Consider the following 27,006-nt stretch of genomic DNA (forward strand, 5'->3'; position numbering starts at 1 on the left):
AAAGCTCACTTGACGCGAGGTGGGATCGAACCAAGAACCCTATGCACCAGAGCTGAACGATCTACCATTGAGTCACCAGGGTTCCTCAAACATAAATGAGTCATAAATTCCAAATCGTGGTATTATTTTTTTTTCTGAAAATCCTTTATACCGAAGCGAATAACTCGGAAAAGAAATTATACAATTGGTGTATAAATTGCTGAGAAGATGATCCCAGTTCGTAAGCTTTCCACAAAGGTACAAACAATAGAAAGAGTTACGAAAGAAACTTAGGAGTAGGAGTAATTCGTACTTTGATTCGTGTCAACTTTAGAAAAAAAAAAAAATAGAAAAAAAAGCACACTGCGCGGTGTAGCAGTAATTTGTAATTGATTCATACATTCACTTGAGCGTGAGAAAGTTGTCAGTGTAGAGAAATAAATGGGAGAAAAAAATACAAAATAATAAAGTTTAATGGAACAAATTAAAGGTACACTTCCAAGTTACAACTCTCGTCCGAATTGCCTGCTTTAGTTGCGTTTCCAAGCAAGCAGCTTACTAACGCTTCCGGTTTCAATATTAATTGAGAAAATATCACGCCGTACAAACCAAACTCTTTCACGTGGTGTACACGCGGTACTGCTGCTTCTTTTTTTCTAAAGAATAGGGACTCCAGCGCATGGAAAGAACCTACCTCCATGTTCTGGCTCTAGCAGCGTAGTAAATGACTGAAAAAGTTGGCAGAAAGCAACGAAAGATTTTTTTTTTTTTTTTTAACTCTTGATACGAGACAAAATCTTTCAGGGCCTTATGCAGAGTCGTTCTGACGCGTTATTAGTGCCATACTAAAGAGCTCGACTAACATATGTTTTCTGCAGTAGTCAGGCTTTTAGTATGATGCTAATCATACGTCAAAATGCCTCTGCATAAGGCACTCTGGGTCTAAGTGTTCAATTTATATCTTATAATTACTATTAGTAAATATCAGGGCAGTCAAAAGGTTCCCGGAATGTTGTAGTTTTGGAATTTGTGATACAATCACAACGACACGTGTACAGTACTGTCCTTAAGTTGTGTAATTATGAATAAGACAAGTGTGAACAGTTCAAACAGGCAGTATACAAGTAGGTGTAGCTGGACGGAGGAGTGCATTACTTAGCGCAGTGTCTCAGTTCAAGTTACTTAGCGAAAATTGAAGAAATTGCTTCAGAGACTTTGGTAGCCTTAAAACAGTTAAGGTAAAAATGTTTTACGGAAAATCTGGCCTCAAAGGTACCCGTTTCGCGACCGTAAAAAACAATCAAAACCAACGCGATGACTGAACTTGGGAAGATACCAAAAGAGTACTTTCGTCTGTGTTTCCAACAATGACAGTAACAGTGGAACAAGTATGTGTGTTCCGAAGATGCCTACTTTGAAGGCGATAAGGTAAATGTGTACTTATATTGTTGTAATAAAGAGCTGCAACAGAATTCCGGGAACTTTTTGACTGTCCTGGTATGTATCAGTATCATTAATATAATGATAACAACGGACATAATTGTACAATAATTCAAAATGCTAATAATTCATCACGCAAATTTGACATCTAAATATTAATTGTTGTGTAGATTCAGATGCAGGAAGATGGAGACCCCGCGTACAGTTACCGAAGCCAAGGACCTGTGAAGGTGATACGAGGCCGAGGTTGCAATGAAAGTTTCCGAGCGGCTGTTGACAGAAGTTACGAAGCTCCGCTGGCAGAGTTGAGAAGCAGAATGGAAACACGTAAGTTTTCGTTATTGGTATCACTTGGATATTCTTCACACTGTCTTGTTTGCAGCTTTTTTTTTCTTTCCTTCAAAATTTCAATTTTCTTAGAGACAAGTTAAACAAATTAACTATTCAAAATTTTCATTGAAAATCAGTAACAATTTTTAAAAATTATCATTTTTTACTATGGGTCAATTTCTTAAAGTCTTACAGGCACAGTATAAAGTATTGTCAACCCCATTCATGTTCTTTTGTCAATGGGTGTGAAACCATTTATGATGATGAATTAAAATCAGATAAAGAAAAGAAAGATCGTTGAATATTCAGAAATGTCAATTCGATCTTTATTTTAAGTTCTTCAAGAAGGTCACTCCCACTGTTTTGAATTTTGGTGAATAACTGTAACAATGAAGATCAGAAAGTGATCTGCAAAATGCTGTTAAATAAAATATAATTAAGGTTATTCCATTACTATTTAATGCTATTATATCAACTATTTAATGCTATTACATGAACTATTTAATGTTGTTACATTGACTATTTAATGTTGTTACATTGACTATTTAATGTTGTTACATTGACTATTTAATGCTATTACATTAACTATTTAATACCATTACATGACTATTTGGTGCTATTACATTAACTATTTAATGCTACTACATAAACTATTTAATGCTCTTACATGAACTATTTAATTCTATTAGCTATTTAATGCTATTACATCAACTATTTAATGCTGTTACATTAACTATTTAATGCTATTACGTAAACTAGTAATTGTTTTCAAGCCCTTTCGTATAATAAATTTAAGTGCCCAACAATTATGGCGTGATAAACTGCGCATCCAAATTTCTGATCTCTAAGAAAAGGTTTCAAAAACATCAGATTATTTCGTAGCAGTTTATAGTAGTGTTGGGCACAAAAATCAGGTTTTATGATTTTCAGTTTTTTAAAACTTTAAAGAAACAGGTGTATAAAAAACTGTTTCGGTTTCTCGTCAAAACTGGTTTTGGGTTTAAAACCGGTTCGGTTTTTCATCGAAACTAGTTTTGGGTTCAAAACCGGTTGTTTTCCATCAAAACTGGTTTTGGGTTCAAAACCGGTTCGGTTTTTTTTTATCCAAACAGGTTTTGGGGTCAGTTTCCGTCAAAACTGGTTTTGGACTTAAAACCGGCTCGGTTTTCTATCAATAACCGGTTTCCAATTTTTATAAAAACTGATTTTCCCCATCCCTAGTTTGTATACTATTTTACCTATCTCGTTTCGCACATTGTTAATATTCGTCATTATATTTAGGTTATTTAATAAAATTCAAAGAAATGGGAGTGACCTTAATGAGGAGTCTTAGATCTTTCTAGTGACCTAGGAAGCAATTCTTCATAAATCTTTTATTATTATTTTACTATTATTATCTATATATTTCCTTTGCACTCTCTTTAATGCTTTATTTCTTTCTATTTCCTGTCTTCTCTTCTGTCTTTTCAATGGCATGGAGTTTATCTTCGTTTCTTCGGATAGAGACGCTCTTAGAGAAAAGCGTGGTAAATGTATTGTGAGATACAAGTTAATAATTACAGTAGATTATATAAATAACTAATAATGGGTAGCCTTAAAGGATAAATTGTTTTAATACGTGTTTTCATAAATTGACAAGGAGACACCAATCATGTACTGTATACTTACTTTTTCCTCACCAATATAATTGAGCCTTGGCAAGATGGAAATATGCATGTAGTGGTTTACACTACTGTATTGTGTTGAAGTTAATTATCATTAACTTCTTTAAATTAGAGCAAAGGTGACTTACAGAGCGAGATTTTCAAAGTTGCAAAGCATATCAATGAAAGGAGGAAATAACAGATTTAAACTTATTTTTACACACTAAATCCCCTCTGTGAAGAACATACAAAGAGTTAAAAAAATGTTTGACTAAAGCGGGACTTGAACCAGGGATCTCCTGCATATCATGTCGATGCGTTGACCACTACGACAACTAGTCCACTTCCCAGAACAGCCAAACTACAGGGTTGAAAGGATAGAGCGCTCACCAAGGAATGCCTGGTTCAATTTCAGTCCGCGCCAAGTGAACTCGGTGGTGGACAAATACCATGTGCATGGGTTTTCTCGGGGTTCTCTTACTTCCTTGATTCCACCATTATCATCCCCGTCTCGCTTGGCCTTAGTTTATAATTGAGGGACGTTAAACAAAGAGAAAGGTCCCTCTTTAGAAATGCGAATTCAAAGATATACATAGAGTGAAAAAACAATAGAACCCGGGTATCCGGCTTACCTTGCCGATGCGTTAACGAATGTGGTACCCAGTCCGTTCCCTGAGCAGTTATACATTCTATTACTCTTGAAGTCGGTGATCAAACACTCAAATGTATTACAGATCACTTGTAATCTATATTTATGTATATATAGAATAACTGTGTGTGTTTGTGTATCAGATTTTCGCGTAGAAAGAAATGATTTAAAGCTATCAAATTTGGTACTCTGATAGATTTTCACCAGATCTAATTCTGTACGAAGTCCTTTTTCGATTTTCTGATCGGGGATTGGGATTTTCATTAGGGTTGAAAATGTATGCATGTTTCTCGAGGTTTCTAAGAACGCTTTGCATGTGTGCAACCCTGAGTACGTCATAGTTGCGCGGGCTTACATAACAGCAGACGATAAACACCGAGAAATATAGTAAAAACATTTTTTTTCTTCCTTTTTATCGATGTTCGGAGTCAGCAATGACGGGTACTCTTTTGATCCAGGTTTTGAATTAAGATCCGACAACGAGGAATGGTTAATTCAACCGTCATAGATGTTTTCTAATGTAAATACTGGGTTGTCGTGCATAACAGAAGTTGTATACCCCATGTACTCTGAATGACTGAGTACAGACTTCACGAATGGAAGATATTTTGCTGTTCAGGAAGCAGACTGTGTAGAGGTTAACGCGTTGACACAATAAGACGGAGACTCTGGTTACATTCTCGATCGAATTGTGCATTTTTCATTCTTTGTATGACATTAAATGGTGAGTTCGATTCCCGGTGGTAGCTCATGTGGTTTGAGCCCCACACTAAGCCGTAGGCTCGTGTCTCTTGTAGCTCCAGTGCTAAAAGAGACATTGAATCGAAGACTCGTGTCTCTTGTAGTCCCAGTGCTAGAAGGGACATTAAATTAAAGGATAATGTATTTTAGGCCTGGTGTAAATTGAGGGCCTATGTCTCTTGTAGTCCCAGTGCTAAAAGGGGACATTAATTTGAAAACAAACCGAAGTATTGACAGTTGAATTTATGAATAATACAAATAACGAATAGTACTTTGTCTAGTACTATATAAGTGCACAAAGAAATTTAATTAATTAAGTTACTTCTGTAATATATATATATATATATATATATATATATATATATATATATATATATATATTATTAAAGTGTGTGGAAGTGGAGAAAAGAATAATTAGCACCTTTTAAATTCAGTATTTAACAGCTTCAAGGGTTTTACAGTAGTTAATTATATAAGTAAATATTTAATCTTGTATATATATTGTAAATAATGATTTTCTTAATAGTAGAATTGCATAATGAATGTTTGTGAAGTTCTTAACTTGCATTCTATTTGTCTTAAGCTTAATATTGCATTGTGTTTGTGGACTCAATATTCTCATTAACTTAATTGTGTTGTAACGTGTACATAATTAACTATGTGTTTTGCGTTACTAAACTGTGCTCTTGGGTACATAGTTTAAAACTCAAAATTTTACCGTGTACTCCAAACTTCCATTTGTGTTTAAAAGTCATTATTTTCATTATATTTCATTTCTCACTGCAATCACTGTCAAGTACTGATGTGTCGCAAGCAGGAATCTATCTATGTTTACATTACTGTGTCCCTCTAAACCTGTAATTAGAAAAATTCGGCAGCGAGTATTCAGTGGTACACTTCTGAGTTTTAGAGCAAACAAACTTACTTCTTTGATTACTTCCTGTTGACTATTTCCCTTGAGTCAGTGTTCTGCTAACTACTTCCTTTGAGTCTTTGACTGTTTCCTGTTGGCTACTTCCTGTGAGTATTCAGTGGCACATTCTTGTCAGATGTATTATCACTTCTGAGTTTTAAAGCAAACATCTTGCCGTACTCGTTTGATTTCTTCGTTTGACTAAGTCGCTGTTGGTTGATTAAATCCGTTTTAGGACTTACAAAATTGTAGAATAAGTAGTCAAAGAAGTAAGGCAACTGGTTTGCTTGCATTAAAACTCAGAAACGCTGAATAGATTTGACAAGACTCTACCACAATACTCGGTGCCGATTTTTTTTTCTTTCTAATTAGAGGTTTTGGAGGGACACTAATATATAATCATAAATATATTCTCACTTGCGACACATCAGCACTTGACAATAATTCCAGCGAGAACTGAAACTTACAGTGGGGGCGCGTTGCTCAGTGGTAGAGCGTTCACCTCCGGTGCTTGGGGTCCCTGGTTCGATCCCAGCTCGCGCCGTGTGGACTTTGTGGTGGACAAACACCGTGCTCGTGGGTTTTCTCGGGGTTCTCCCACTTTCTTCATTCCACCATTTCACTCATTTTTCATTATCACCGTCTCCTTTAGCCTAACCGGCATAACCGTAGGACGTTAAACTTAAAGATTACATTTCATTTTTTTGAAACTTACAGTGAGAACAATGACTTTTAAATTCAAATGGAAGTTAGGAGTACAATGTAAGCTTTAAAAATTGCCTGAAGGTGCATGTTTTCTTTGTTTTTTTTTAAATCTAACTATGATACATAATGGGATGATTTAATTTGACTTGTTATTCATGTATAATGCAAAATGTCTTAAAATTGTAAATAAATGAAAAGTAATTAACTCATGCATTAATCCTTCCTATGCAGTAGCAGTTTTATTATGCGGAGGAAAATATCCTATTTAATAAACAAAATATTGAGCTTATGTTTAATACGGAAAAATTAAGATTGGAATTGATGCATAAAGGTGTCCATGTAAGATCATATATAATCCCGAAGAGATTTAAAATTAAAAGTGGAAAATCAGTTTACTCTTTAAATTCAGATCTCGAAAACTGTGGTAACTCAGTGTCAGACGATCACATCAGCGCTGTAATCAGTTAAAAAAAAAAAAAAAAAAAAAAAAAAAAAAAAAAAAAAAAAAAAAAAAAAAAAAAGTTTGGTTATGTTAATTTTCAAAACTGATAGATGAGTTTTGTGAAAAATAAAATTTGACAATCTTAAAAAGTGGAGGAACTAAGTCGAAATAAATCACGGGTAAAAGTATAAAATTGTGTCGAATATTTTAAAGACAACTACATGCAAGGAAGGATTAATGCTGTTGGTGTTTTTGTGAAACCTACTGAAACATGCCTTGTTTGTATGTGGGTACATATTTGTGGGTGTTTTGAAATAACAGTATTTGGTGCATTTTTGTGTTCGAATGGGAACTAATAAAATCTTAATATTAACAAATGTTCTTGGGGTTTCTTCTTGTGATGCGCCTGTTGCTGCTTTTGGCTTTTCCTTTGAGCTTGTCCATTTTTTTTTTTTGTCTCTGGTTTAGACCCAATTGGTCTTGACGCAGAGCTCCGCTTCTTTCACTTAGTTGCTGAAGAGGAGGCAGAACCAATGGGCAATGGCTTTGGACGAGGAACGACTCGACAGTCGTCGCTCAACGCTGCCCTCGACGACAAATATAACAAAAAGGGGAAGAAGAAGACGGGATTGCTCAAAGGAATTGGCTCCATGTTCAGGTAAGGTGATAGATGAGTAATTAACTTTTTCAAGAAGATTTTAGGGATTTCTTTAGGTACACAATAAGGTGCAACAGGTCACACGTTTGCCAATTTAATTTCAGTAGTTTTTTCCATTACAAAATTCTTGATATAAACGTAGGATCATGTTTAGAAAATAAATAACCTTCTTTGTTGTAAAAGCTGTATATCATAACCCATCCGTTTTTTCAGAAAATGGGAGTCGCGGTGGCTCAGTGGTAGAGCGTTCACCTCGGGTGCTTGGGGTCCCTGGTTCGATCCCAACTCGCGCCATGTGGACTTTGTGGTGGACAAACACCGTACTCGTGGGTTTTCTCGGGGTTCTCCCGTTTCCTCCCACTTTCTTTATTCCACCATTTCATTCATTTCTCATAATCACCGTCTCTTTAGCCTAACCGGCATATCCGTGGGACGTTAAACTGAAACATTTCATTTTTTCTAGACCATATGATAACTTGTTCATGGGATTTATCTAAACCTCCTGTTCCGTCCTACATTTTCATTCCATTGATTCTCCTATAGTTCAATTGCATTTATTATCCTTCTTCTTATTCAAAAGGTTTTAAAATTAAAGATCTTATTTAACAGGATTATATCATTATTATACTTTTCACAAATCATGTATAATTAACCGTTTAGTTTTAACAAACTTTGTTCTGTCTACTTTCACAAGCTGTATATCGTTACTTATTTACCTTTCACAGCTCTATTGTGAGACCTTTATCTTTCACAAACTCTATATGGGACATTCCATGTGAAATCAACCAATGAAATGACAAAATCTGATCTGAAGATCGTAGATTTTTGTAAAAATTTGGTACATAGCTATATTACAGTGAGGGATGGAAAAATCCCAAATATTACCTCTCTCCTCCTGAAAGTGTCCCCATACAGGATGTTCAAAAATGTCAAAAAAGAGCATTTTTTCAGTTACAGTGATTATTAAAAATTGTCATACAATGGTTAATATGTGCACTAGAGACATGAAACCAACACCATTGCAAAGCTCAAAGATTGCTCTACAAGTTGTACTATATTAAAGAAACCTGTACAATAAAAAATAACACTTCAAAAATTTAAATTAAAATTTGAATTTTTAATTTCGCATAGAAATGTCATTGTGAATTTGTTCAAAATTGTCCAGATTGTAGTATTATATGTATACTAAAACACCACAAAGCTGCACTTTGGACACTCAATGGAATCCGATTCAAAATTCAACATAAACCAAGCATTGCACGATATTGGCCATGTGAATATCTGGGTTCAGATCGAAAAAAAAAACATTTGCCTGTAGCTATTTACCTGCAGTATCAAAGGAATTTTTATTCAACTGAATTTGTTTCTTGATGTATTCATTTGAATTTACACAATTATCCACCTTTCCAGTTATTTAGAGAGGTATTACGTTTCCAAACAGTACTCAATGCAGATCATTATTCTTGTTAGTCAGTATGGATATTTTCAGATTTATATTGGCAACATTGATGCATGTTATTTTCCTTCCTTTGTTTCAGGATTGCTGTTACAGAACTTATTATGAAAGGGAGGGATATATTTCCCTCCCTTTCACAATATTTGTATCAAATGTGTTATGAAACACAGTGACACTGTTCACAATCACGTCACACACTTTCAGCACAAACAATTAGTCAATAAATTCTTTTTCCCATTTCAATTATGCACTTCCACATGTCTGTGATTCAAAAATACAGTACCAAAATTTCCAAAAGGCAAAAATAGTTAAAACAAAGAGGGACATATATGAATATAAAAAGACAAATTTTTTAAACAAAGGCATCATTTATTTTACTTTGATCATTGGGATTACATCATTCGAACTTATTCGATCATTCGTCAACCAGAGCTTCAAAATGACAATCGAGAAGTCTGTAAGTAACAATCAAGACGTTAATTATAAATTCAGAAGGAAAAGAATAAGTATAATTACATTGTGTGGGTAAAGTATGACAACTTATATATTCAATTGGCATTCGCCATTCTTGCAGTATATGTATGTTTCTTCTTTTGTATTTTATTCATATGTAATTGTTTCTTTTATTCTGAATATTAATTAATTACGTTATGCATTTTTATTCTTATTTTCATTCAATCTCTTTTATTCTATCTGTCACATCTGAATAAAATGTTATGGATTATTTGGGTTATGCTCCCCATGTGACAGAGGCAATACATACAGTATAAGCGCACTATACCACCAACTAACCAACCCTTTGTTGTGTTGCACTAATACACAATACCTATTACACTCAAATGCACAATTTATTTATTTATTTATTTATTTTTTATTATTATTATTATTATTATTATTATTATTATTATTATTATTATTATTATTATTATTATTATTATTATTATTATTATTATTATTATTATTATTATTTGATATATATGATACTACATTTGTTTACGCCAAAATTTTAAGGTCGGGTATTTTAAGAACAAACGTTCTATATCAAAATGCAATTCGGTTGTTTATCTAATAAACAGAAACGAAATGTTTATCTAATGAACATTTTTAAAATTAATAAAGAATCCTTTTTAAGTGAAAATTTAAATTTCTTGTATCTGAACGTAGTTTTGAAACTGAGGTATCACTGTTGAATGCGCAATGAAAGTAAATACTCAACTACTCAACTAAAGGCTTGATTTTCTTGTACCAGGTTTGGAAAGCATCGTAAAACGATTGAGGTTCCTCTACATATGGGTCTGGAAGATGGCGTCGTGCACGAAGAGCGTGAGAACCATCACCAAGATCTAGAGAAAGAGAGGGAGAGACAGGCAGCGAGGCAGGCGGCTCAGGATGAGCAACAGAGGATCCAGGAACAATACAGGCGGTTAGTTCAGCGGCAGCGACAGATGGAGCAACAGGTACGTATTTATATTAATGGTAAAAGATACAACTATTAGTAATACAAGGACGAAAATATTTATCACAGTTCTATACAAATCAATCTAATAAATTAAACAAACTAATTTAAGTGTATTCTAAAGATACATGTATGCAAGCAGTTTGAACGTACCTTTCCAATAAGTAGAAAATTCTCTTATCGTTATTTCTTACTATTTCTTACTATAATCTTACTAATTAGGAAATATTTTCTATTCAGTTTAAGGGGGCAGACTGCTAAATATTTTTCAAAAGCTATCAATTTTTCTTTTGCCAGTTTTTCGTAAGTGAAGAGAGATTATGAAATGTAACTTACCTCAGTAATACATAATGTTATTTTTCACCCGAAAATACGAATCGGAAGAATTTTCAGTGTTGTCACCCATAGAAATTGCAGTGTGATCAGAATTTGAATTACCATAAAATCTAGGTTGTAGCAGCGACTAGAAGAATGAACTCAACGGCAATTGATGACTTATCATGTTGTCTTGGCTCCTTGTTAACTACTTTTTAAATAATATTTGTATTTATTTTGTAATAAAGAGTACAAAATAAATAATTTTTAATTATCAGTGAAATTAAAATACAAATATTATTTAAAAAGTAATTAACAAGGAACACAGGCAACATGGTAAGTCATCAATTGCCGTTGAGTTCATTCTTCTAGTCGCTGCTACAACCTAGATTTTTGGGTAATTCAAGTTCTGATCACACTGTAATTTCTATGGACGGCAACACTAAAAATTATACTGATTTGTATTTTCGGGTGTAGAATAACATTATGTATTACTGAGGTAAGTTACATTTCATTATCTCTTTTCACTTACGAAAAACTGGCAAAAGAAAAATTGTTAGCTTTTGAAACATATTTAGTAGTATACCCCCTTAAGATTATGTAAGAATTATATTTTCAATAAGGGATCAGGCGGGTCGGATCAAAGGGTTCAGTATGAAGAGACTCTCCCGGGGGCCGGCAGTTGCACGTGGCTGGTTTAAATACCAATCACTGAATTTAAAATCTTTGTTCATCTTGTGTGATAGAATTGGAATAAATTTCCAGTTAACTGTTAATCACCCTTTTGCTAGTTGTAGCATTAATATAAACAAACCTGTAAACAATGATAATAAAAGTGTCGACACTGACACCGTCTGATTGAAGTGCAAAAAATCATGATACAAAGTGAAACTGTTCATGTTTCTCTTTAAGTACTTGCATGAGGAGTCAAAATTCGAGTGTAGTCTTTAACGAAAATAACAATAAAAAAATCCCTTTTGTTAAAACCTAAATGTTAAAAATGAATTACACTGAATTACACAAACTAACTGAATTTTGTTAATAATAACGGATAGAGTTTGTTTATAACTAGCAAAAGAAGTACTTCAAAGATTTGCCAGTCATTTGTTACATATAGATAGGCTATTTATTTAACTTTATCAATTTAATCTAAATTTTCATTCCGTATTCCACCAATTCTGGGCAAAGCGTTTACCGCAGACGAAATTTCAGAGAGTTGTTCCTTTTTATATTGGAATAAGTACATTCATAATGGAGATAATAAATAACATTAATAAATAACTGATCTAAATAGCATGTACTGTAGTTAAATAAGGAGTTAAAACCTCGTGTTTGTTCTTCATGTGTTCTGAGAAGAACCGGTTTAATTTCTATTCTGTAGTGAATCAAGTAGACTATACGCTAGATCTTACTCTATTCTGTGCTTTCTGTCTCCACGTAGTCGTAGTCCTTTTTCAAGTCTAATATTTCTTCTTGAATTTTCGCCAAATGATGACGTTATATTAAGTATTTAATTAAAAACTATTTTTTTCTTAAATGATAGTAAAAATAAACTAAATAAATAAATAAAGTTGAACAGTCGTAATTATTAATAAACTCAAAAGTTATCCATGCTCTACTGTATCCTCCAGTTTAGGCAAATATGTTGAACGTCGAATTTTCGCTCACATCTGTCAGTATTTCCAGGACATAGGCGAGAAAAAGGTTTACTGAGGATGGGATCATTTTTTATATTCCGCTTAATTTTCACTGTATATTAGACGTCTTGTTTCTTTCTGTGCTTCCTATTTTCACACGATAAAAAAAATCAAAAGAAAGAATTATTATTAATAATAAACAGTCAATATTATGAATTAGTTCATGTTTATTTTAATCAGTTCCATTTCACAGAATAAATTTTTATTAATATTCGTTGACGTTAATGAAATTGATTGCTAATGTATTATAAATGCTACAATAAAACCGACGAAACACAAAACAAATGATACCAATTTAGATACAATCTGAATCACGGAGATAGATATGACTCTTACATCAATAAGAAATTTACATCTTCCATTACAGACATCTGTGATCAATATTTTCTTCACCTACAATTGATCTAACAAAAATATAATTATCAAATAATACACATTATTGAGATAAGCTTAGCAACAGCACTTTCAAACTTTCGCCGCTCTCTTTTTCTTTCATTCTTTCTTTCGTTCTTTTTTCTTTATATATATATATATATATATAAGTCGCCGCATAGAAACAAATCACCTGGAGCCACCAATTTTTTTTATGAAGAAATATATTCTCCAGATCTAATACCGTACGAAGCGGTTTCTTCGATTTTCGACTCGAAACTAACTTCAGGGGATTCGCACATTCTGAACGTTCAAAAAGTATAGACTATGTTAGAAGGCCTTCAATTAGACAACCCAAACTACTTAACTGTGTTGCAGGTTGCGTATTGTTTAGTTTATGCAAAGAACTTCTGCTAGTAATAAAACACGAAACATGAATGGAATATCAGAAGTCCGATTTACCGAATGAAGTAAATTTGTTTAAAATTATTTGCACTAGTGATTAAAAATTGTAGCAAATATTTTTTAAAAAAAGAATTACCGTTGATTTAACTTAATCATAAGATACAGTAGAGCAAGAGGAGTAATTTTTGAGTTTAGTGTTAAGATTGCCCTTCAAGCACCTCACATTACAGTGTAATTCTTGTTTGCTTGGTAGACTTTCGAAGTTTTATTAGAATGCTCAATGCCAAAAATCCAATTTTCGCTGGAAATCACCCAGCGTCAAGGACAAAAAAATAAACCAAAAAGTTCTAAGCAAAAATACGTCTGCTCACCGTTCCAAATTAAATCGATTTTTTAAAAAGCTGTATCACAACCCTTTGAAAGAGGGGACGTGGGATTGATTACATAACAGAAAATAAGAGTAAAATAAATTTTGCAAAGAAGTGTATGTTTTAAGGAAGTTGTCACTTTTTGATAACGAAAACCATCCTGTTCAAATTTTTGCAGTAAAAGGAGTTTTTAACTGTGTGTGTCTACACCACCACAGCATTTTTCTCCCCTCCTCCCCCCCCCCTTCGTTGTCAACGAGGTGACGATGTGTTCCTCTGATTTAGTAAGACTCAACTTCCAAAATAAACTGAAGTCTTAAAGTTCTTATAGCCTATATCAATCTATAATGGGTTGTACTAAATTGTTGTTGGTCTTTGTAAAATTTTTATGACTGCAACTCTGTGTAAATAATATTTTAATGTAAAAAGAAACTAGACATTCATTCTTAACTTCCCACAGTAGTCCCTTTAGACTAACTTTCTATTTTCAATGCCAATATTTTTACGAAGGACTACAAAACTTCTAGTGCAACGAAATTTCCTATTTGGTTTGGAATATACTAGCCCAACATTACAATTGTGGATAAAAAGTTTTAAAATTTCGTGCAGCCACTCACCTTCTGAGCAAGAACGTAGGAATTAGATTTTTGCGTTTTCGGCATCTTATGACCGTGTTAGCCCGTCACGCATGAGGGATGACTTCCTTCGGTGATCACATTATCCGAGGAAAGGGAAGGATGAAAGGATTGAGGAAGCGGCCTGGAACCTATATGTTAAGTACCAACCCAATATTTGCCTGCTGTGAATGAGGAAACCTCACTCAGGATCGCTGCCCTGGAAAAGCTTTTTCGACGGAGTATTCTCACCTGGAATCGAACCCAGGATCGCTCGCACCAAGGACGAGAGCGTTAGCGACTACGATACACGGGGCCACCTTGTGGACAAGGATATGGGCTGATGTTAATATATATATTTTAATAGTGAAGTTTGGAGATTTCTGATTTTTAATATTTTAGTAGTGAAGTTTGGAGATTTCTGATTTTTAATATTTTAGTAGTGAAGTTTGTGGATTTCTGATTTTTAATATTTTAATAGTGAAGTTCGGAGATAGGTGATTTTTGACAATGTGTGTCTACCATATATTTGATACTTTTGAGTCCTCCCCTCAGGTCTAATTGCTAATGTGTGCACCTATGGTGCACGAGGTCCCTGGTTCGATTCTTTGTAAGAGAGTCTAGAAATTTGATTGCATTGCGGTGGCTCGTATTCCAGCTTAAATTGTAGATTTACGTCTCATATAGGCTTGGTGCTGAAAAAAGATGCTAAACTTGAAACAACCGATTCTTTTCAACCCTGTAGTGTACCCTAATGCCCCTCATAATGCTGGCCACTTTCCAATGAAAGTATGGTAATTATTGGGCGTTCTTCCTAGAAATTAGAAGACGTATTGGGTAAATAATAAGTACAATTTAAAATATAATAATAATAAAATGAAAAATAAAGTGCGGAAGTAATTAAATGTAGATTATTTATTTTCATTAACGTATTACATTAAAATATACAGGGTGTTTGAAAACAACCCCGACAACATTTGGGAGGTGATTCCTGACACTAAGATAAGACAAAAAGTATAGACCAACCTGAGTGAACAAATTCTTCATTTCGGAGTTATAGGCTACCGAAAATATGAAAAAATGAACTTCAAAGGTCCGTAGCTCCAATACTATGGGACCTACCGTAGGCAGGTCAATACTTCACTTAGGAACTAACATGTGCACTATCCAAAAATACATGTTTCAGAATCCTAAGATACTCACGCAACAATTTTTATAGAGGGAGTTTGGCTAACAGCGTATAATTTGAAGTATTTCTACTTACCAACTACCTCCATAAAAACTGTTGCGGAAGTACCTTAGGATTCTCAAACATGGATATTTGGATAGGGCACATACTAGTTCCTAAGTGAAGTCTTGACCGACTACGGTAGGTGCCATAGTATTGGAGCTATGGACCTTCAAAGTTCATTTTTTTTTTTTTTTTTCATGTTTTCGTTAGCCTATAACTCCGAAAGGAGACATTTGTGCACCCAGGTTGGTCTATCGTTTTTGTCTTATCTTGGTGTCAGGAATCACCTCCCAAACGTTGTCGGTGATGTTTTGAAACATCCTGTATAGATATATAATATTTTTAAAAGCCCATATAACTTTTTTTTTAAATTTTATGTTGATTGGTGTAATGTAGAATAGCTGTGAATTCAGTCACAAAGGTGATATTTTAGAATAAAATTAGTTGCAATTTTGATGAATGAATAACTTTCTACATCTGCTGCAAGGATGGTTGCTGTTCTTGTACGCCATTGAAAAGAATGAAGGTAACTACATTAGATTGATATTGAAACTATAGAACAGTTAATAAGGACAAGTATTTCACCTGAATATATGCTACATATTATGCTTCCATTTTCATCATGTTTTCTGAAGCGTTCCGTCATATTTCTTTGATTGTCCTGAACGTGTGAGACACAGTTACTGTAATAATGTGTAATAAAAAGTGGTAGAATATAATTTCTTTTGTTTATTGCTTTTTCAAGAGTTTACTTGAAGAGTATTGCGACTTTTCTTAACAGGTGAAGTTATTCGTATGAAGATCGAATCACTTTATTTTCTTTAGGTGTAAGAGTTTTTAAATTTAAAAACTAAACAACTGATTTCTTCATAAGCTTGTTGTTTTTGTAGAAAAATTCTTGTAGGGGTTTCTTGTTGTAAGTAGTGAAGATTTTACTGATCTAAAAACAAGAACTATGTGAGCCTCACGTGGGCGCTGCTTTTGATTTCTTAAACTTAATATTATTCATAACATATAATATCTATATAAAATTAGAGGGAAATTAGTAGTTCTGCGTAATTGACAACATTACAAACTACTGTCTTTATACACTAAAAATCCATGTCAGTTTCCTTTTTACGTTAAAAAGTAGCTGAAATAGCCGTTCTTCGCACGGAGAGAATAATGTTTATGCAAAATATTTGAAAATAAAGAAAGAGGAAATAAATAAATAAATAATAGAAATTCCTTTGGCGTTGCCCTGTGAATATGAGTGAAATAAATAAGTAACATAGAACATTGCCCCTGTCAGTATGAGTGAAATAAATAAATAAGATTCCCATGCCACTTGACGTGTCCTTTCTTGCCCAAACTTGGGCTTAAATGTTATTTGGAGTGTCACTTTTCTTATCAGCAACTTCGAAAACTGGTTTGACACTAATATTGGCCGTTTTCGACTATTGTTTACATGCCACCTCTTCTCACTTCACCCTATGGTGCTAGTTCTCTCGATTGGAAGCTGAACTTGAACTTAAGGGGCATACGGAGTGTCACTATTCATCTCAGCGATTTCCAAAATTCAGCTTTTTAACTTGACGAGCTCATGAGATACTCAGTATTTTTTCATATATTATGACGATCTGCTTCCGCCTTGGGATATGCATTTTAATTGAAGTAATAAGCTAAAAATTCTAAGTTAGCCTATAGTCTAATCATGAACGAAAAATCACCAAAATCGGTGCATCGGAGCAGTTCGGGACCAAACATTTTTAGATTTCATTTTTATTATATATGTTGAAGAGTCTAACGGAAAAAGGAGGTATCACTCATTTGTTACTTTTCAGAATTAAATAGATATTGAACTCTCTCGTTTTTCGAATTGGTACTAAATGCCTCTACAAATATTCATCCCAGGTCTTTGACGGGCGTTTAAAATTTACATTTTATGTAATAATTTGATGTTCATTGTTTTCACTCATCTTTATTCCCAAGTAAACATTACATTTAAATTATTACTGTGTTAAGTTTCATGTAAAAACAATCTAATACATGTAATTTGTTGTACACGTTTTAATTTTAAGTGAAAATTTACAAGTTATTCTTACTTCTGCAAATTTATGTTAGGCAAGTATTTGAAAGGTCAAGTGATTATGTGTATGTCTAAACAACCATTTTATGGTTAAAAGGAAACAGAGAATCAAATACGTGGCTCAGTGGTAAAGAGTGGATGTGGTTTCTCGAGGTCTGCATATGCCGTGGACATTAAAAATTAATGAATAAAATACATAAATATAATATAAAGAAGTACAGGGGTATTAATTGGTGCTTATTTTCTTCATTTCACTTGTGAAAATTAATGGAAATATCTTTCGTAAGAGAAATAGGCTGACTCAAATAGCAGAAATATGTATATATTTAAATAAATAAATAAATAAATAAATAATAGTGTAGTCTGAACTATATTCTGGACAAACACCATATATTGGTGCTTTCTCTAGCTGATTTTTCCTATTTTAGGATTTTATTAATCATGAACTTATTTTCTTTTTATCGTTGTATAGTTTTTTGTAAATAGTTAAAGATTGGTCAACTTCACTCATCCTATCGTAAATAACCTTTCCAGAACAACAGATCTGAGTCCGGGAGCGATTGTGGACCTCAAGGAAGTGGCCAAGGCTACCAGCCAGGGCCGTCATCAATCCAAGGGTCAATGGGTCCACCAGGAACCGGTCAGTCTCGTACAGAGAGGATTCAGCAACTGCGAGCCCAACATCAGAAACGCCACGCCGAGAGACAAGGCCAGTACCCACAGGACGACCGCGAGGAGAGATACGAAGAGGTAATAAGACAGGTGGGTTAGGTTTGTTGATCATCTGTCAGATGCTCATTAACCATCGAACCACCTTAAGTCACTTTCAGCTTAAGTTTTACTATAGAATAGGTTTTAGTTAGATTCTCAATTAAACAACTATAATACAAAATATTCGTAACTGCATGTGTGCAGATGTTGCTGATTTAAAAATTACAAATTAACACGAAAATTTGTTGAGTTTGCCCATTTATCGGTAGAGCATTTTCTCAGATGTGAGAGTGAATTTAATACTGCATATTATTATTATTATTATTATTATTATTATTATTATTATTATTATTATTATTATTATTATTATTATTATTATTATTATTATTATTCCGCGGTGGCTCAGTCGTAGAGTGTTCACCTTTGGTGCGTGGGGTCTGTGGTTCGATTGCAGCTCGCGCTAAGTGAACTTTGTGATTGACAAATACCGTATACGTGGGTTGTCTCGAGGTTCTGCCGTTTTCACTTTCCACTTTCTTCATTCCACCATCATTCACCACCGTTTCCTATATTCCATACGGCTTATCCATGGAACGTAAAACTCAGATTTCATTTTTTTTTATTTTTTTTTACTACTACTACTACTACTACTACTACTACTACTACTACTATTACTACTATTACTACTACTACTACTACTACTACTACTACTACTACTACTACTACTACTACTAATAATAATAATAATAATAATAATAATAATAATAATAATAATAATAATAATAATAATAATAATAAACGTCAACACATGTCACAAATGTAGGTTCACAGAGAAGCGCAAAATACAAAAGTATTAATGAATCATTGTTGACACATTATCTGAAGATTTGAAACCGTGTTCGTTCGAAGAAAGAAATTTAAAAAAAACACACACATATGAAAAGAGAGGAAGGAAGACAGACAGACCGAGAGAAAGAAATATAGAGAGAAAAGTGCCATATTAAATTCAGTATTCAGTATTTTTTGAGTGAAATTTGCTTAATGTTATTGGTGCATACATTCTCAAAAACTAAAATGTACTTTATGTAGATAAGTGAAGAACATACTGTGATTTAAACGTTCCACGTAAGAGGTTATGGTATTCTGTTAGTAGGCTACCTAAAAAGAGTTAATGCTCGCGTATATGGAGAAATGTACAGGGTTCCCACTCGTTCTGGAAACATCCTGGAAATGTCTTTGAAAATGCTTTTCTGTGCTTGAAATTTACAGAAATACTGAATGTTAGATTTTTCGTAATTATAATGAAGATTTTAATTGATTGTCATTTTTGTTTGGTATTCATGTTTTTGTGCTGAATAATAACTATCATCACGAAAGAAGTCCTGCATCATGCCTTCCATGCAAGGCAGCGCTATATGGTAGAGCTGGATGAAATAAGGGCTGTGGAAAGAGAAAGTAAAGTGCAAAGCAAGAGGAAAGAGAGAAGTGAAAATGTACAGCAACTGCAGAGAAGGAAAAGGAAATGGATAAGTGAAGCTTTACAGACTGAAGCAAACCAGCTTCCATATGAAGCAGAGTAGAAGTCTTGCTTTACTTTATTCACAGTCAAATGCTATCCGCAGACCAGTTTCGCAAAAGAAGAAAGAGATTGTGTCTATAGATGAGGAAATGACACAACACCATACTCAGTTGAAAAATTTGTAATGTAATCTTTTTTTTTTTTTTTTTTTCCTAATTGTATGTCACACTGTCACGTAATGAAGATGCCATGTACGAAAAATAGATTTTTATTGTTTATAAATTTGTTCAGTGCACAATTTAAGTGGTGTTGAAAGAATAAAAATACATGTGCTGGATGTGGGTGGATCGGGTGTGTATAAGGGGAGTTAAGAGGGAAAAAAAAACGCTCCTCTTTGTGTATTTATTGTGTGTTAATAGTATGCTTGCATTGTTATTCATTGCGTAAGGTACTGTACTTTTCATTTCACTGTTGTGAGTTTTGAACTTACAGTTGCAATTCTGTTATACCTTCCTATATCGAAGTTCTGGAAAATTTGTGATTTGTCCTGGAAATGTCCTGGATTTTTTTTTCTTTTGTGGGAAAGAGAATGGGAACCCTGAATGTAGTTAAAATGAAAGCGGAAAAAAAAACTAATTGTCTGAGTACATCTTTATTTTGATTTTAAATTATGTAATTTACATTTAATATGTTAAATGTAAATTACGTCATTTAAGTAATTATCTCGTTTAGCTAAAGAAGGTGTGAAATTGGCGGTACTGAATCGTTTTGTGTTCAAAGAAGGAACCAATAAATGTCTTTCTCTCTCTATTACGGTCTCCTCTCTATTAGAGGTATACAAATGTCCTCTGTTATATTACAACTGCTTCATAAAACTGATTTTACGTATGAAAACTGAATTGAATGGTTTTGTGTAGGGGCAGAGTGGACTGAAACAAACCATTTAATAAGATCCTACTTGTAACTTTAGGCTTCGGATTTTAATGCTTAATAAATAAATCAGAGTAGTTAAGATAGTTTTCTTAAAAATTACATAACCAGAACAAGCAAAATATGGTGTGAATTCTGATTTGATTTGATTCGGTTTATTAATCATTCTGTAGACCATATTACACGTACGTTTGTACAAAATGGTATAGAACTCCATAGTACTTAAAGTAGATACACTACTTAGAACAAATACAATGCTTTTGTTTTTAACAACTTGTTAAAATATATATAGGCTAAACCCATTCTACAATCCATATACCATTGATATATAGACTTAATTACTATCTTAATTGCTGCATGCTTGTATTTACCACCTGATATATACAGTAGAGATTTAATTATTGTTCTAAGTTGCACGATGAGCTGCTTAGATATTTATCTGCTGAATAAAATGTGTTATTGAATAGCAGTTTGTGTACTGAGTTGACTAATAAACTCTTTGTATGAATATTTTTTTATATATTCAGGTAGCTTATTATACAGTTTTACACTCATATAGATATGATTTTCCGTATGCAGATGTTCTATGATACACAGTGAATTAATGACAGTGTCTGTTTCTTTCGATTGTTTATAAATAATCGCCAAACAGAAATACAAGAGTAAATTTAATGACTTTTCTGTACCAGCTTAACAGATGTACAAATGAAAATGTGTACAGATTTTTAAACAATTTAATTTTTCAGTAACTATCAGTTTGAAACTTTTATTGTCTGAACCGTCAAGGTATTTCGTAGTTTCTGTAGTTTCTGTGTTCTTTCCAACACTGAATACAGGAGATAATTCTTTTTGACTAAGTGTTAGGGAATAATTTCCTAGTCCGTATGTAAGATATAGTTAAATTTAATATTTTTTTTTGTATAAAAATTAGACTCATAGATTGAAATAAATGTAATTCTTTTAGCGACTTGAACAACCAGATATCTTACACGTAAGGTCTGAAAGCTACGACCTGTATGGGGAAATGACGAGACCAGGAAGTCGAATGGGAATCGCAGATCCAACTAAGTACAGCCATTACGTCAACTACGAGGAAATACAACAACATTTGAAGTAAGGATTACCTTTATTATGATTATTATTACTGGGTACTTTGTTTTTTATTTTAAAATAATTGTTTTTTATGTAATATTTATTAATGATATCTGTCGGTACTTCTAGAAATTTTACGTCTTCATGTGAAGTAAGTATACTTGTTATTGATTGATGTTGCGTATTGACATCCCTGGAAAGGTTTAGATGAGCGTAAACAACAAATAAACACGAAAGAAAGGAAAGCATTAGATATAATAAACAGTTTTCGCCCCCCCCCCCTTTTTTTTTTTTTATATATATCTTACTAAAAATTGACGTTAAATTATAATAATTATGTGTTAAAGTCAGAGTGGTCTCAGTCATTTTGTTACAGAAGTGAACTTCATGATAACATTCAGATTATATTAGACCCGGTAGCATATCGATTTTTTTTGTACTAAATTTTCTTTTGTCTGCTATCTTTTGTTTACCATCAGGGTTGCTTTGCCACCCAATCTGATCGCTTTTGTTTATTATTGAGAACTGAGATTCTGAACATAATTACTTTAATTTTCTTAACGTGGTAGATAACTCATTTACAAACCCGTAACTCCTATGATACAAAATAACGCCCAAAACTCAAAAAATATGGTCAGAGCTTAAGAAAGCTTCTAGTGTTTCTATCCCTGTATACAGTTTGATATAACATTTCTTTAGCTTTGAAACGATACTAGACATGTCTTGCTATCTCCTGATAAAACACGGAGCTGCTGTGGCTCAGTGATAGAACGTTCATCTCAGGCGCATGGAGTCTCTGGGTGGATCCCAGCTTTCACCAAGTGAGGCTTGGGTGGACAAATACCGTGCTGGTGGTTCTCTTGGGGTTTTCCCGTTTCTTTAAACTTTCTTCATTGCACCATTTCATTCATTATCATCATCACCGTTTCCTTTAGCTTTTGAACGTAAAACTGAAAAAAATATTTTAGTTCTTAAGAGTCTGACTTGCTAAAAATAATACAAATTTTTCTTTTGCTTGTTTTTCATAAGTGAAAGGAGATAATGAAATTCAACTTACTACAATCATAGATAATGTTATTCTACAATAGAAAACACGAAACCTGAAGAATTTTCAGTGTTACCATCCATAGAAATAATAGTGTTGCCAGAATAACATTTCCTCCAAAATCTAAGTTAAGGCAGCAACTAGAGGAACGAACTCAACTGCATTTGATTCTGTATCATGTTGTCTTGGAATCCTGTGAACTACTTTTTAAATAATGGTTGTATTTAGTTTGTAATAAACAAAATAGTTTTAATATACTGCTATTAAAATTAAATAATGATGTTATCTAAAATGTATTTCACAGAGTACCAAAAGAGCATGATACGTAATGAAATGCAGTTAAGTTCGTTCCTCTAGTTGCTGCCTTAACTTAGATTTTGGGGGAAATGTTATTCTGGCAATATTATAATTTCTATGGATGGCAACACTGAAAATTCTTCAGATTCATAGTTTCTGTTGTAGAATAACACTATCTGTGATTTAGTAAGTTACATTTCATTATCTCCTTTCACTTAGAAAAACAAGCAAAAGTGGTAAAATTTTTTGTATTACTTTTAGTGTGTCGGGCTCTTAAGTTCTCATGAGGGTTTATACATGACAGGAGAAACATTTTCCAGTGAACAGAACAATTTCTATAGTGAAAATACTATATTTCTTAAATAGATAAAACAATACTGTTACCATCTTGGCTTTAACAACGATTAATCAGAGTGATGTATTATAAAGAAAGAAAGAAAAAAATTAGAAACCTCAGGGGTGCTGCGGAAATATTATTTGATACGGTCACACCATATTGTATCGCTTCTTAAGGTACAGTATAACTTCAGTTTTTTGTTTTCGTTTCGTAACTTCCTCTCGTCTTTGTAATCCAATTTGAAGCATTTTGTAGATTATGCTAGTTTAGAATGCTTTAAGTTAGTTCGTTATTCTATAGTAAATTGATGTAATATATCCAATTTGTAGTATTTTGTTTTTTCTCTTAATTTTCTCTCAAGAAGAAGAAGAAGAAGGTTTCGTTCCAGAATGTACGGTCCGGAGAAAAAAAAAAAACTGCAACATGAGCATGTATGTTTATTGTGAAACGACGAAGTCTTCTGCTCCAAAATAAGTGTGCAGGGGGGGGGACGTCGAAGTTCCCCTTGGCGTAATTCGTGCCACTTAGACGTTATGTTGATTCCCTGCGCTGTTAGGCGTAGTTTCACAATAAACTTACATGCTCATGTTGCAAGTTTTTTGCTGCGGACTGTACAAGTCTTTGCTGTTTCGTAATATATTATTTTTCCTGCCATCACCCTTCCCTTAAAAAAAAAAAAAAAAAAAAAAAATGTTATGTCCAGTGGCGGCAATTGGACGTTAAAAGTCGGGGGAAGGGGGCAAAGACATGATCTGAATATTTGTATATCTGTTAGTTTTCCTTGGTTGTTTCTAACACTTCGTTTGACGAAAAGCTGTATAACTAATAGGATATTATCTTTTTCAGTTAAAATACTGTATATCGTATTTCATATTTTATTAAGTAAATTGAAAAGAGCAACACACGTAGGCACTAGCCCTTTGTACTCTTAAACAACGAACGTGTAAGAAGAGATTTGATTCCTTGCCCATGAACATCTCAAAATTCTGTCTGGAAAATTGTGTAATCAGATTATTTAATAATAAGTTTGCAAAGCAAGTAAATATAAATTATAATATTAATCATAGTAATGAATAATAAGGGTTGTTTTGTAGAAATTACATTGAAACTGGGAATTAATGAACAACTTACATTTTTAATTCCACACGTGCCATTAAATGTATGGTATTAGTCTTAGAAAATGAGGACAGTAAATACTAGAAGCATATGCTACGACATTTAAAGAAATACGTAATTGAAATTAATACGTAATTCTTGTAGCTTTCTTAACTGCACAGGAAGACAAATAACCAATACATACTTACACAACGGAAAATATTATATGGCACCATTTTTTTCTATGAATCAGTAATACATACAAAAACTTGACATTTCCAAATAAAACTATGTACATTAAGGGTCACTTAAAAAAAGTGGAGGACAACTGCCCCATTTAATCGGCCGCCCCTGGCTATGTCCCACAGTTAACTAAAGGAGATAATGAAATTAATTTTGTAGTGATGATTTAAAAAAAAGAAAAAAAAAAAACTTTGCCCTAAATGACCTCGAACTCATTACCAACTGTCTTCTGTATAAAATTTGATCGTGTAATCCTGCTTTAAAAAAAAAAAAAAAATTGTTTATTCCATCTCTCATAATTGATAAGAGAGATTTGTTTCTTTCCTGTATCTCATTTAATTGCTTGCTTCTGGATTTTAAGCTCTTCTTTTTCTGTGCATAGATGTTTTTATCCCGTAATTGATACAGGCAACTTATTGGCAATTATTTTGAGAAAAGTAAAACCATTAAAAGAATCGACAGTTGAATCATATCGTCCCTCTCGAGACGAAAGGGCGTATCTCATTTTCTCAACTTTTCGAGGAGACAAATTTAAATCTTTCTCATTATTTATTCTATCGTCGTCTTTTAAAATTTTAGTTTGATCTCCTTCGTTTCAGGTATAGAACTTACGAGATCAAATTAGATTTTAACCGAACACGATAGAGTAAAGTATGATAAAATCTTTAAACTTCTCTCCTGGAAAAGATGAAAAATGACATACGCCCCTTCGTCTCGAGAGAGACGATATATATGGCAAATTGAGGAATTAAAAGATCTTATATCACAACGACTGTATATGAGGAAGTAACGCAGTTCTAATTATTTTGCACGAGCTTAAGTCATACCTTGGAAAGTACTGATCGATTCGTTTCAAGTTCCGATACTAAAGAATATGAATATTCTTAATTGTGAATGAAGTTGTTGGAAATTTTGAAGTTTGAGCGAAACAGCAGTCGCTGGTTTTACTGTAGCGCCATTTTCATGAATTGTGTGAGTTAACTGTGTCTGCATTAGCTCTTTAAATACATGGAAATGCAGGGAGTTCTCTCGGTATAAACCTCTTTCTTAGCCCAGAGCAGAGCATCTTATTTGATCAGTACACCAGAGAGATGTTAGGAAGAGAGATAGAGTAGTAGGGGGAAAAAGCTTCTTGAGCTACCCTATTAGTAGAAAGTTGCTTGGTGGGTTGTTGTAGTATATATGTATACGTTGTAGCATCTGTTCCTTTGTGTATATACTTAGTTGTAGTATATTTAGATACAGTATGATGGGACATACTATCCTGATTCTTGGAGAACAAGAAAAGCATTTTATAGCTGGGGGCTAGGATGATGTTTCCTGATCTAAACGTCTTAGACTAATTTTTCTAATGAATGTATCTAGATTCCGTTTGTTTTCGTTTCTTTTCAAGATCAGTTGAATGTGGTCATCATAGTATATGAAAAGTGATACACACAGACATTAATTTAATGAGAATTTATGTAACAAATTTATTTTTGAAAGTTAGCTGATACAGGTGAATGGAGAGAATGACGTGGGAGAAGTAGTACGCTAAACAATTCCTCAAGAGGTAATTCGTAAGATAATTCGTATAATAGTGATGAAAAATACATCTCCACCGTAAGCGATTAGAAAATGAATACATTCATTTTTGAAATAGTTATATATAAAAAACGATTCCTTACATAAAACGGTAGTAATATTCGTATACGTTTACTGTGAAATTTTTAATTTCAACTTTCACCAACTTAATAATAACATACTGTCTTTTTGGGGGCGGGGAGAGTGACACTTTCAGAACATAATGGAACATATTATTAGACAAAATAATCCTGAATGTGTGGAAAAAGCCATTTAAAGCATTAAAAAGTGAACCATCTGGGTTCAGTTCTCGTCACCGGCTTTTCTGACTTTTTTTTTTTGGTAGTTATTCTTACCAGAGCCGGGACAATGCCGCGGTGGTTCAGTGGTAGAGCGTTCACCTCTGGTGCATGGGGTCCCTGGTTTGATCCCAGCTCGCGCCAAATGAACTTTGTGGTGAACAAACACCGTGTGCGTGGGTTTTCTTAGGATTCTTCCGTTTTCTCCCACTTTAGTCATTCCATCATTTTATTCATTTCTCATCACCGTCTCCTTTAGCCTAGCCGGCATAATCGTGGGACGTAAAACTTACAGATTTCATTTCATGTTTACAATACAGCAAAGGTCATATCCTTCCTTCAACAGTGGTCTTCCTGTAACTAAGATACACAATACTTCTGACCACAAGCTGA

The 27,006-nt window shown here is 33.5% G+C and overlaps 1 protein-coding gene across 13 annotated transcripts in view; it reads left to right on the plus strand.

Annotated features, from left to right (window-relative positions):
* Positions 1–27,006, plus strand: part of baz (par-3 family cell polarity regulator) — a 477,788-nt gene that overhangs the window by 425,017 nt on the left and 25,765 nt on the right. For 9 of the 13 annotated variants that reach the window (XM_081740533.1, XM_081740528.1, XM_081740536.1 and 6 more), the window contains 5 exons: positions 1,590–1,746; positions 7,311–7,500; positions 10,206–10,413; positions 18,017–18,244; positions 21,607–21,755. In XM_081740533.1, the coding sequence (XP_081596659.1) occupies positions 1,590–1,746; positions 7,311–7,500; positions 10,206–10,413; positions 18,017–18,244; positions 21,607–21,755 (932 nt within the window). The remainder of the gene's footprint in view (positions 1–1,589; positions 1,747–7,310; positions 7,501–10,205; positions 10,414–18,016; positions 18,245–21,606; positions 21,756–27,006) is intronic. The other 4 variants (XM_081740529.1, XM_081740537.1, XM_081740531.1 and 1 more) reach the window with 3 other exon arrangements.

The sequence above is a fragment of the Thermobia domestica genome, chromosome 15 (assembly GCF_964235325.1).
Source record: "Thermobia domestica chromosome 15, izTheDome1.hap1.1, whole genome shotgun sequence".
NCBI classification, from domain to species: Eukaryota; Metazoa; Arthropoda; class Insecta; order Zygentoma; family Lepismatidae; genus Thermobia; species Thermobia domestica.